General features: G+C 41.4%; 1 protein-coding gene across 3 annotated transcripts in view; it reads left to right on the forward strand.

The window, feature by feature from the left end:
- The window catches only part of PCSK5 (proprotein convertase subtilisin/kexin type 5), a 463,530-nt gene that overhangs the window by 301,578 nt on the left and 149,340 nt on the right, over positions 1-12,612 (forward strand). For 2 of the 3 annotated variants that reach the window (XM_044920816.1, XM_021689363.1), the window contains exons 18-20: positions 733-830; positions 1,272-1,401; positions 1,824-1,939. In XM_044920816.1, coding sequence (XP_044776751.1) covers positions 733-830; positions 1,272-1,401; positions 1,824-1,939 — 344 coding nt within the window. Of the gene's footprint in view, positions 1-732; positions 831-1,271; positions 1,402-1,823; positions 1,940-5,099; positions 5,923-12,612 lie in introns of those variants that run through there. The other variant, XM_021689364.2, reaches the window with a different exon arrangement.

Consider the following 12,612-nt stretch of genomic DNA (forward strand, 5'->3'; position numbering starts at 1 on the left):
TCTTTAAAAAAAAAAAAAAAAGAAAAGAAAAAATATGCATTCCTCATTCAACATTCTGGCAACTATAATAGATACCAAGAGTGCCAAATAGAGAAAGTATGGTAGAGAGAACACCTGGAAACAATCATATAATTAAGAAAAGTTGGGGTGTTTGGGGAATCAGCTGTATAGGCAGGTCATTTTATGAAATTATTCATTAGCATTTAAAATAAATCAGGAAATAGAGGCAACTGTGTGGTTCTGATGGGAACCAGTAGAACTAAAACCAGAAATAAGAACAAAAGGACGTACTCCCGGGAGTGTGGGCGGGCCAGAGATCACCGTGCCCTTTATTCAGTTGTAACTCGTTACCCTGTGTTCCTACTACATTTTATAATTACAAAACAACTCTTAAATTTATTATGTCGTAGGGCTGGTTATCAGAGTTGTCAGACGTATTGTTAGGTCATGAGTTTTGTCAGTAAGATACTTTCAGGAACACCTGGGTGGGTAAGGTGCAGAGCGAAGGTCCACGAAGCTTGCAGCACGCATACAGCTACAGACATGATCATAGGGGCAGAGAAGCAGGATAGGCATCGGGGAAGGAAAAAAGAAGGGGTACGGGACGATTTCCCCCCGCTTTGAAGCTTTGCCAAACCACGGGTCTCTGGGAGACGCTCTATTTGTTGCGCATGGAGCTGGGGAGCTATGACCTCTTTGCCTTGATCACAGCATCTGTGTTTCTGTCTTCAGCCTGCAGGGATCCCGCTGCTCCATCACCTGTGAGGACGGGCAGTACTTCAATGGCCAGGACTGTCAGCCCTGTCACCGCTTCTGTGCCACCTGCGCTGGTACCTTGTCCCCCAGTCCTACTGTCTATTCTCTGGCTCTGGTTTGCTGGTTGTTGACTTGTGGTTAGCCATCACTCCTCCAGACGCCCCGGAGATGGTTAAAGTAAATGCTGGAGAAACCTCATTCTCTTCCCGCACTCCTGCATGGATTCTCAGAGAAAGTCAGCCATGGGAATTCTTGTCCCTATGGCGACACTGAAACATCCCAATGAGATCCCCTCCTCTTTCCAAAGAGATGTGATGGTTTTGGCAAATGGGTTCAATTTAAAATGGGGGCGGTTTTTTTTCCCCACAGAATGTAAGAGAAAGCACAAATATGAAATTGTGACTCTTAATATGACAACCTATTCATGCCCTTTTCACCAACTACGCAAGAAGCAGCCCATCGTGCAAGCTCTTCTGAGATTTTGTTTCTGTTTCCCGCATTTGTCTTGCTTTCAGGGCCGGGCGCTGACGGGTGTATTAACTGCACGGAAGGCTACTTCATGGAGGATGGAAGATGCGTGCAGAGCTGCAGTCTCAGCTACTACTTTGACCACTCTTCAGAGAATGGATACAAATCCTGCAAAAAGTAAGTGGATCCACCCCTCCAGCCGTAGCTCGTGATCACTGGCTTCCATATTTGACTGCCTCCATAAAACAAAACAATTATTAATGATGACCTATGTTTCCAAATCAGAAAGCTGAAAACAGAAACCTGCCCTGCTGCTTTCACCCAACTTCTCTTGAATACTTTTTTGTTTTTGTCTCAGGAGCACTTGAAAACCTTGAAAGTAGTATTTCAGTTTCAAGTACAATGCGTTCTCCCATTTAAAATCAGTCTACCCGCTGGGCTTTCTTTAATGCTGTTAAAGGTAGCAATTATGGTAAGAAGAGTTTTCTGTGTCGTCTTCAAAGGGGGAATTAAGTTTCAAACGTCCTTAAGAGGCTGATAGCAAACATCTTTTCTTGCGCCTCATGTGTGAAAGCATGAACTGTACATTTTCCCCATAGATGTGATGCTACCTGTTTGACATGCAATGGTCCGGGGTTCAAGAACTGCACGAGCTGCCTCAGCGGCTATCTCTTAGACTTAGGGACGTGTCAGATCGGCGCCATCTGCAAGGACGGTGAGTACAAACTCTTCATTTTGATCCTCTGAACACAGGGTCCTCTTTTTATGTTGAGATCAAATCTATTTCCACATAAACTATCAAGCCTGAGTCAGATAGAACATGCCCAATATCTCGTTGGCATTCATTCATCTTGAACTCACACCCTCAATGGGTTTTGGTTTGGGTTTATTTTTTTTTTAGTTAAAAGAAGAAGTAAACCACCTATGGTTCCATTGACCAAGATGGCACCAGTTATGTTTTTTTTAACTTTAGAGTTTTGGGTTCACAGCAAAATTAAGCAGAAAGTACAGAGAGATCCTATATATGCCAACTGCCGCCCCGCGAAACACACACACACACACACACACACACCTCCCCCCTGCCAATTAGCCTCCTACACCAGACTAGTTACATTTGTTATAATCAGCGAACCTTCACTGACACACCATTATCACCCAAACCCATGGTTCACATTAGGGTTCCCTCTTGGTGGGTGGTATACATTCTAGGAGTTTGAATGAATGAATGAATGAATGGGGATACGTATCCACCATTGTAATAATCATACAGGACACTTTCACTGCCCTAAAAATCCTCTGTGCTCTTCCCTTCCTCCCTCCCTCCCCCTAGCCCCAGAACCTAATTTTTTTTACTGTCTTCATAGATTTACCTTTTCCAGAATGTCATATACTTGGAATAGAATAGGCAACCTTTTCCAATTAGTTTTTTCATGTGTTTCTTTCCCATCTTTTGCCGTCTGTACTTTTGCCCAGATTTTTTAAATACCATGTACATGGAGGTTTGTATCCTGCTTTTTGTACTAAACATTAGACATAAACATCATCCTATGTTTACAAAGTCCTCAGAAACTTCATTTTTAATTACAGCCTAAAATTCTATCATGTGAAGATGCCAGTTTATTGCCACTTGTTTTATTTAGATTATTTAAATTTTTGGTAAGTAAATTGTAATCAGATGCTACCTGAATCTTTCATTAAACCTGAGAGGCAAGGAATTAATGATAGACCTAAGTGTAGAACTTACGACTACTAAATGTTGGTCCATTTTTCTTTTCTTCGCACACATGGTTCTCAACCAAAATGCCAGGACCGCACACTTTCTCCAAGGATTCATGGTAAATTGGTCTTGGGGTGCTATCTAAGCATGGATATTTTTAGAAACTTCTCAAGTGTTTCTAATGTGCAGCCAGATTTGGGAATCTCTGCCTTACTCCATTCCCCCTGACAACTTGGCAAATGCCAAGTTCTCCCAGTTTTCTAGCCTCAGCTTCCCCATTTATAAATGAATGAAATTAAATTATTCCAACTTTAACATGTTGTGAATTTTGACTCTCGGTATAATTCACACAGAGGGAGCCCTAAAATTTGAGCCTAAACTTTATGCAGACATGCATCTCAGTGACCTAGAAAGAAATCATTTCGAACCATTGTTATTTTTAAATATCTTCGGACTGTTATGAAAACAGAATAATAAAAAAGTGCACTTGGAACAGTCTTCCTGGACAAGGGACTTCCCTTGGTTTATTCTCTGCCTTCCTTGGAATGGGCCCTCTCCTAGAAATTTCACAAGAGGTAGAACAGTGCTTTGGTTGTGAGAATATGGATTCAGGAATCAGAATACTGTTGTTCCTTTCTGGGCTCCAGGTCTTGGGCAGGTGATAAACTTCTCTGGGTCTCACTTCCCTCATCTGTAAAAATGAGGAGGCTAATACCATTGACCTTGTATGGTTATTCTAAAACTTCCTATGAGGAATTTCAAAAAGACATCCGAAAGAACAGGGCACATGATGACATGTGTAGAGCATCATCTATGGTCTCATTTCCACAGCACATCATAGGTGACTTTGCATCTTCATGGCTACTTGGCTGTAGGATTGGTTTAGCAGGGATGTGCCAGACCCACTCAGGCTCTGTGTTCTCACCACACAACACGGGGATGGAGGGTTGGGGTGATGGCACTCCAGGGACCATGTAAGTATCACTTTTTACTTAAAAACATGGTTCCCCCATAGCTGGATCTGACCATAATTTTTAAGCTGGTGACAGGAAACAGAGGAAGATTTTCTAGACTCAGAAGATCCACAGTCACTTGAAATTTCACCCACAGCACTTGGTGCCAGGCTTGGCCATGTTTGTGATGCTTTAACTGCCTTCTCTAAACCATGGTAAACTTGGGATAAGTTATGCCAGATGGCACACTTTGGTAGAAATGGGGTGTCCAGAATTGTGGGCAAGAGTAGAAAATGAAGAATCGTGATTTGTAATAAGCCCACCTTAGGTCAGCTAAATAATAAGATCACGGATGGCTCCACCAGGCTTTTCAAATCACATATTGATTGCATTTATGCGTTTGTGATTTATTCTTTCAACTGTCATATTTCAATGATTCTAAGACATACTTTTTTTATATTTTAATATCCCTGAAGTCAGATGCATCTTATAATTTATGGCAGCTTACAACCACTTCTGTCCAATAGGTTGATGCGACATAGTTGTCATTGCCTGTGACTTTGTCACAGAGTTAGACACATGGTTACCACTTCCTGTGTTGAATTTAACTGTAGTTGGAAATGGCTGCAAAAACTAATTGTTTAATATTCAAAGGAAGAGTTTTTGTATAAGCACAGAAACAAAACAGCCTGTTATATAACTAATATTTAACTAATATTTCCAAATAAGCATAAAATTAATATTCTAATTAAGGAGACTCTTGGGTCACCATGTAATAAGATGCATGAAGCATGTTTTTTCTTAATACTTAAAATAATGGTGCATCTTAAATCCAGTGTCTTGGACTCAATGAAATATAGTATAAATGACTATATACTCTCTGCTCTAGGTAATTCTGAGAAGACAAATTCCTTGCTTATATTATTATTGATTTCTAATTCTTTTTTCGAATCCTTTTTTTCCCTTTCATAAATGGACATCAATCCCATTCACCACTGGACCGCAATCTCTCTCCTTGAAAAAAACAATGCTGTTGACTGAAATCCCTTTGGCTGGACCCAAATTCCTCCTTGTTGACTGCTCCTCATTGAGCTCTTCCAATCCCCCCATCTGCCTCTCTGGCCAATCAAAACCTTCTTCCGCGTGTACATCATGCTGCTCTCGTCCTCAACTCCCCCCTCTGTCTTGCTGACTTCCTGGAAAAGCAACGGAAGAGTCCTGGGCGGAAGGAGGCTTCTGTATGCTAGTGAAAAAGAACAATCTGTGCCAGAGGAAGGTTCTTCAACAACTTTGCTGCAAAACATGTACATTCCAAGGCTGAGCGCCCATCTTAGATTTCTCTGTTCCTGTAGACTTATAGATTACTCCATATTATTATTAAAAAGAAAAAAAAAAGCAAAAAAAAAAAAAGCAAGCCACCTCTCTCTTTTTTGCTCTCTTTTTCTCTCTCTCTCAAATTTGTGCAGGGAGATGGTGAACTGTTTTGTCAGAACTTAAATGGAAAAAAAAAAAATAAACCTACAACAAGCCTACCTTTTATAACTGGGTGTTTAGTGCTAAACAGCCAGAACCACAGAGACAGTATTGTATGACCAAAGCATTTGATGCCAAAATTTGACGTTAAAGTAATGATTTGATTTCCTGCCCTGGTTTTGAAGGTCCATTTTTTTCCCCTTTGCATTTACTTGCTTGTTTCCCCTTTGAGACGCCTAAAAATACCTTTTGAAAACATCACAAGAGCAGACATAGGTCAAAATCAAAGAGAAAGCTCTTGCATCTGTCATTTTTCATGCTTGAGTCCACCGTTGGGGGAAATGGCAGAAAAGTGGACCTAAGGGCATTAAGAACATCCCGCAGAGTTGTATTCAGTGTCGTTTGTCTTAGTTTTTCACAGTTGAACATTGATCCTTTCCACACATAATTTACTTCATGCATTATGTGCTGGTTTGGCATTATACTCACTTGATAAGTCTGCTCCACTGGTTTCATCAGATAGACTTGCTGCTACTGGCTTTGGCTTTGCAGATTGGGTTATTTTACACACAGCTGGTCAAATGGGATCACGCTGCATAGTCAAATTGGTGACCGACAGAATGCAAAGTTACACAAAATAGCTGGGACTGATCCAGCTCCCCTGAAATCTGGAATGTTCACTTTGTAGACCCTGCATGATCTCCTGGTGCTATATGGCCATTATCCCCATAGCATTTTTTTTTTTAAAGGCCATCAGAAATTCTATTTGTTGTGATGGGAAGCATTTTGGATATGATGCGGGAAATTTCTTCCTGGAGTCAAAAGTTTCTAAAAGGTCCTGTATTTTTTAAGAAATGGAATTATTTAAATAATATTTAAGCTCGTGCCCAAGTTGGCCGGGCAACATTTTTCAATGGTGCTTATTAGAAGTTTTATCATTTTGTCATTTTCAGAAAATAAAACTGGAAATGGAAGATGGGTGGCATGATTGTACCCTCCTGGTTCTGTTATTTCCCATTCCTCTGTCCCTCTATAACCGTGCTATGATACATCTGTCCACTGGATGTCAATGAGATCGTCTGTTTTCTTGGAATTATCCTCACCGGTTTTCTACGACTCTTAACTACATCCTGGAACCTAACAGACTGAATTATGTGAAAACTATTTTGAGTCAGTGGTTAGAAATGATGCCCAATAGATCTTTTTACCAGTTCTGAGTTTCTCTATTTAGGGGAGGATAGACTCATATCAAGTTTCTTCATTTTTCATATCAAAGCTCCATTGGTGACCTCATTTGCTTTGGGAGTGACCAGCCACATCAAGTAGACTTGATGCTTTGAGAGCCTCACTTCCAAGATGTCACTGGCCTCACAGCTGAGAACAGGGATGATATCAATATAGATTATTTGGGAGAAGGAGCTGGGACGTGGCCCACTCAGACAACAAGCTAGGAAAAAGCCCACCTTGAAAATATTCATTCCTAGACATCAAAGTTAATGTCTGACCTAAGGTGAATAATTACAGTCTAATGACCCTCTTTAATAGCATTGTAGTAATATTGAGTCACATAATGATTCATAAGTAACTAGGGACTCAACTGATTTTGCTCAGCAACTTTCATTTTCCTAACAGTGCAGGTCCTCCTGATCTGAGGAAAGTAAGTTAATCCAGGGGACGGCAGATAGAGTCTCACATTTAAAGGCACAATCTCTAAATGGACAAATGTAAGCGCAAGCCTAAAGCAAGGTCAAGCAGATGGCAAAACCAGATTTGCCTGCAAAGGAATCCATTTGACTGAACCAGCCCGTACTATTAGAGGCACAAAGTTACTATGATAGGAAAGATAAAAATGGTATCTGTGTTCTTAGACAAATAACCATCAATATGACAGCCAAATTCACTGGGGTCCACCAATGTGTGTTCCATTTCCCACTGACCATGCAAGCGCACATCATGGAAATACTGGTTTAACTACTCGTGTGTTACTGCCTCGTTCATCTACAGAATATTATTAACTAGGACATAATGCTTTCAAAGTTTAAGTTAATGTTATATATTATGTATAAATATATATATTCATAATGAGATCTATGTAATGGATAGTACAAAGTTTGGAGAATTAACAAATGCTCTAACCTTCTAGAGACAAAAGTCCTATCTTCTGTTTTCTTTTGTCTTTATTTTTAACTAGTGATCCACTGTTAAATCCAAATCCACTTTTACTGAAAAATACTGTACATGTGTAAAATGTTCAGTTGTTTTTTTGTAAAATATAGTAGAATGGTTGTAATTGATACTGGCCAAAAGCAATGTTATTCCATATTTTATTTTTTCTATTAAATTAACCTAAGTTCCTGTTTATCTGATCTGTTCATACCCCCGTGGAAATATCTCTGAAAGGGTGAGAGAAGGGGAACCTTCTGTTTCCACCTAGAAGCTGAATACGAAGGAAAGGATGGAAGTGAATAGAGCATCTGAATTAAGTTGGAAAGGAAAGGGTGAGCAGAGGAAGAAGTTGTAAAGGAGAGACAAAGTAACAACAGTATGAGAAAGGAAGAGTTTAGACTTGGTCCTGAACGAAGCTTATATCCCATTTTTAGAAAGCAAGTGGAAAAAAAAAAAAGTCTGTAAAAGCTTGGCACACTGGTTAGCAAGTTGTGCAGATGCCGGCACCAGGGTCTGGGCCATCTGGGCTCTTTCCCTGGGCTTCCCCTGGGACACGGACAAGTGCACACTCACTAGCGGGTGTATGGAGGGGTGGGGACCGAGGGACTGTGCATGAGCTGGTGGGGGGTGGTGAAAGCTGTTGAAAGGGGAGAAGACTTTGTTCAATTTGCTGATGTCCTGTGTAAAATTGACAGTGGCTGTAGCCCCGGGTGCCTAGAAGGTAACTTTGTCTAAACTAAATCTCTAGTACATGCCACAGTGGGGGGACTGTGTAGTTGGCAAAGACCCACCATGGATTATAGATCTCCGTGAACCCTGCGTGAGATGCAGGCACTAGTTCTGAAGGTTCAACGCCCTGCCTTTTGGGAAGAGAAATGAGAAATCAGTGAGAGCAACATCCAAATTGAACTCCAGTTAGGTTTAAAGATCTAGGGATACAAAATGGTGTAAACGAGTGCCTCCACTGTCATGAAATCCTATTATGAGGATTGGGTGGGGGGGACTAATTTTATTGAGCACTTACTATGTACCGCACAATGTGGGAATATAGAGTATACGCATACTAATGTAAATTCTCCTAATTCTCACAAAAAATTCTAAAGCAGAAGTACGCTCTGTTTACAAATTATCATTACATTACCTTCTGTTTACAAACAAGAATGATGAAGCAGATGGGCTTGAAATAGATTGACTGGGATTACATAACCAGACAGAATAATAAAAATAAGGTTTAACAGTAAGACAATTAACATTAGCGAATTCTAAATCTCAAATGAATCGGACACTAAGTTGTTAGGTTCAGACCAGCAGAAATTCCTTTGAATTGAACTGGTCAAGGCAAGTTTCCTAGAGTAAGTGGAACTAGGATTGGTTCTGGAGCTAAGGGGCTGAGGCTTAACTAAGTAGATGGGACAAGAGCAGGAGGAACATTACCAGCGAACTTGCTAAAGAAGAGATGGTTTAGGGAAGTAAGTCAATTGTTTTAATGGTTTAATCTAATTGCTACAAAGAACAGTGATGCAACATTTAATGGATTAGTCAGGAAGGATCTACAAAAGATGAGTAGTGTGCCCATCCTCAGCCCCCACACCTGTGGCAGACCTTGCTAATCACCAGTGTCCAACTGTGGATGGATCAGATTTGCCTCACTTTTCACCCCAGTGTTAGGGGCTTCTCATCATGCTGCTGATCGCTTCTATCGGACTCCCTGTTTTCCACTCAACACTCTACTCTTCATTTTGAGGAACCTTCCAACTGTGTGCAAGTGAATATCAGGCAGTGAAAATATAAGTAGGCATGTATTCTTAACTCTTTTCATATCACCCTTCAGCTTCATGCAAAGAGAAATGACAGACAGCAGCTTGATGAATTTGGAGAAAATTGGACGCAACGTTAAACTATGGCCTGGCCAGCTCAACACTCCTTCCTTCCATCCTCTAACACAAAATAGTAGCGGGAACTCAAAGGCCAGCTGCAGCTTGACCTCACCTGGCCCAAGCTGGGCCCTGGGCCCCACATCAGTATGTGTCAGTGACAGAAAGTATAAACCTGCTTCTGGGTGACGGCCATGTCCAAATGTTATTTTTGTTGCAAACCCATAAAATCTGAAGTTCTCAGTAGAATACTTTGGAGCCATTGACAAAATTGAGCAGGGCATAGCCACGCTGGACTTAATGTCGCTGTGGCTCATTGGAGACACTTGGCATACAGGTGGGGCTGTAATGCATATAATCATGTCTCCTCTTCATCGTGAGAGGTGAATACCTGACTGAGAGTCAGTTCTTGGGCAAGAAGGATGCAGTTGGGCAGCATCACAAAGTCTCAGAGGGCCAGTCTGGGACCTGGCAATGCCGGCAGCTCTTTCCACTCTAACTGCAAAGGACTTAGAAGGATGTTTGTCTTATTACTGAAGCATTTTCTTGCAAGGTCTCCTCTCTACATGAGACAATTTGGGGGGGGGGGGGGGGCAAATGTTGCTTTTTCAAAGCCAGATATCAGGCAACAAAAGATATGTTGCCTCCCCGCTTTGAAAAATTCCCAGAAACATTTCCTGAGGCTGAAAGTGTATGATCTTTTTTTTCTTATTTTAGGAAATAATACATGATTTTAAGAATCTACTATTTTAAGGAGGACCGAGTTTTACTAAAGTGGCTTTCATTTGGCCCACAGAAACTCAGAGGCCTATGGAGATTAACTTCCTGTTGCAAGATTCACAGCTAGCAAAGGGTATGGTTGGGAATGGAGCCCACAACATCAACCTTCTACACAAAACTGCCTCCTTTTGAAGAATGCCGGCGGGGGTAGGGGGAAACAAGTGCATATTACACATGCTGCAAGACAGGGGTTATGAGTCCTTTCTTAACTGCAGGTAGAAGACACAAGATCGCTAGACTTGGCTTTTTCTCTTTATAAGCTCAGCTTAATTGTTTCCATGAACAGTAAGTCCCTGTCATATACAGGCTCTGAGGTCCTTCTTGCCCTCTACAAGCTGATAGTTTAATAGGGGGCACAGACACATGATTGCAATATGAAGCTATTTAAGTGCCTTTAAAAGGGCATAAAAAGATCATGGGGCAGTTTAGTTGAGCAAGTGCACTTTCCCAATTAAGTGCTAAACGTTCCCTACTCTTGCACTAGGAGCTTTCTAAGGGCTTCCAAAAATAGCGTGCTCCATTAAAAATACCGTTACCTCTGAAATGTGCAAAATCAGATGGTATTTTAATTAAACATCTACAAAATGCAACATGTCAAACTAGTCAATTGCAACTCAGCTCTTCAGGAACCACATATAATTAAATTTAATGTAGGATAAAGGTGAATTTTAATATGTATGACATGATGTAGGACCTACAGAGCCAGGGAACCTAGGATCTGTTGGGATCTTAATATAACTCTGCAAAGGAGGTAGAAATTCACTATTCATGTTGGGGGTGGGCAATTTATACATACACACACACACTCTATATACACATATTCCTGATCTCTTCCCTCAAGATTTCTACCTATAGTTCCAAATAGCTACGGGACATTTCCCTTCAGATAGCTAACAGGCATCTCAAAATTAACATGTCCAAAACAGATTTCAGACTGCTCAATCCGCCAAATGTTATCTCCAAATATCTCCCACCCCACGAATGGCATTACAACCCAGCCACCCAGTTGCTCAAATCCAAAACCTAGTAATTCTTCTTTTTTTTGCCCCCAAATCCAATCCATTAGCCAAGTCCCATTAACCGCACCTACACAATAAATCTGTAAATGGTCCACAGTTGCAATTCTGGGTCATCCTCTCTCTCTAGGGCTACTGCAGAAGCCTCCCAACTGGGCTTCCTTCTTCTCTCCCCTTTTTTTTTCTGTCCTGTCCCATCCACTCTCCACAGGGACAACAGAGCGCTATAACCAACACAAAATCAGATTTCTCCCCTTTCTTCCTATTTGCTCAGGATCAAGTCTGAACTCCTTACCTGAGATTTTCCTCATCTCTTCTCATGCCCCTTCTCCCTTGCTAATCTTACTCCAGTCTTAACTTCCTTTTTGTTCACCTCAAAGAAAATCAACATGTTTATGCATCAAGACCCCTGCTCTTCACATGGCTGGTTTCTCCTCATCCAGCAGGTCTTAGTTCAAAAATAGCTCCCTCGGAAAGTAGCTCCCTCCACCTCTCATCCCACACCTGCACACCTTTTCTGGTCTTTTCATAGCACTTTCACAACATGACATTCTATGGTTCATTTACTTGTTTACTGTCAGTCTCTCCCACTAGAACATCAGCACCGTGAAAGCTGGGGCTTTGTCTGTCTTACTCACAGCTCTAGCTGGTATGTGTAGCACAGTGCCTTGCTTGATAAGTGTTTGCAGAATGAATGAATAAAAAGGCTTAAGTGAGAAATGACATTTGACCTGAGTCTTGGAGGATAAGCAGGAATTTGTAAGTCAATGAAGGCGAGGATGTTGAAGAAGGATTCTCTGGAGAGAGAACAGGTTCAAGGGCACAAAACCATGAAAGGGTCTGTGAACAGAGATGGCAATGAGTGGGCAGGGTCGGCAGCTGGAGGGAGGGGATAGAAAGATCACAGAGGTCAACTTATAAAAGCCATGGATGCGCTATTGCCCTCCTTCAATCTCCTTGACAGAGTCATCAGCCTTCTTTCCAGAGAGGCTAAATGACTTACTCAAGGACCCCGTCAAGTCAACTCGTGGCCTCCTGCCAACATATTTGGAAAGCATTCATTCAGACAAAATGCTAAGGAAATCATATTTGCTTCAGTCCCTAGAGGACTAGCTACATTGAGCCAGCTAAATAAAAGGACAGGGGACTAAGCAGAGCTCAGATGTCAGAATAGCTCACATGAAAGGAGGCAGCCCATAGTTTCTTTTCACTGTGATGCCTGTGCCCAGAGCAACAGATTTGGCATGGTTTGCAAGACTGTACTTGGGGACAAGGGCCTGCTCAGAATCCTCTTTTCCTTCTAAGAAAAAAACAAAACAAAACAAAAACAAAAAACTTTGCCCTCTAAATTTTCATTACCAGAGAAGAGCAAAAGGAAAGAAAGCGATGTCCTAGCACCTTTCTTCCCT

Source organism: Neomonachus schauinslandi, chromosome 13 (genome assembly GCF_002201575.2).
Source record: "Neomonachus schauinslandi chromosome 13, ASM220157v2, whole genome shotgun sequence".
NCBI classification, from domain to species: Eukaryota; Metazoa; Chordata; class Mammalia; order Carnivora; family Phocidae; genus Neomonachus; species Neomonachus schauinslandi.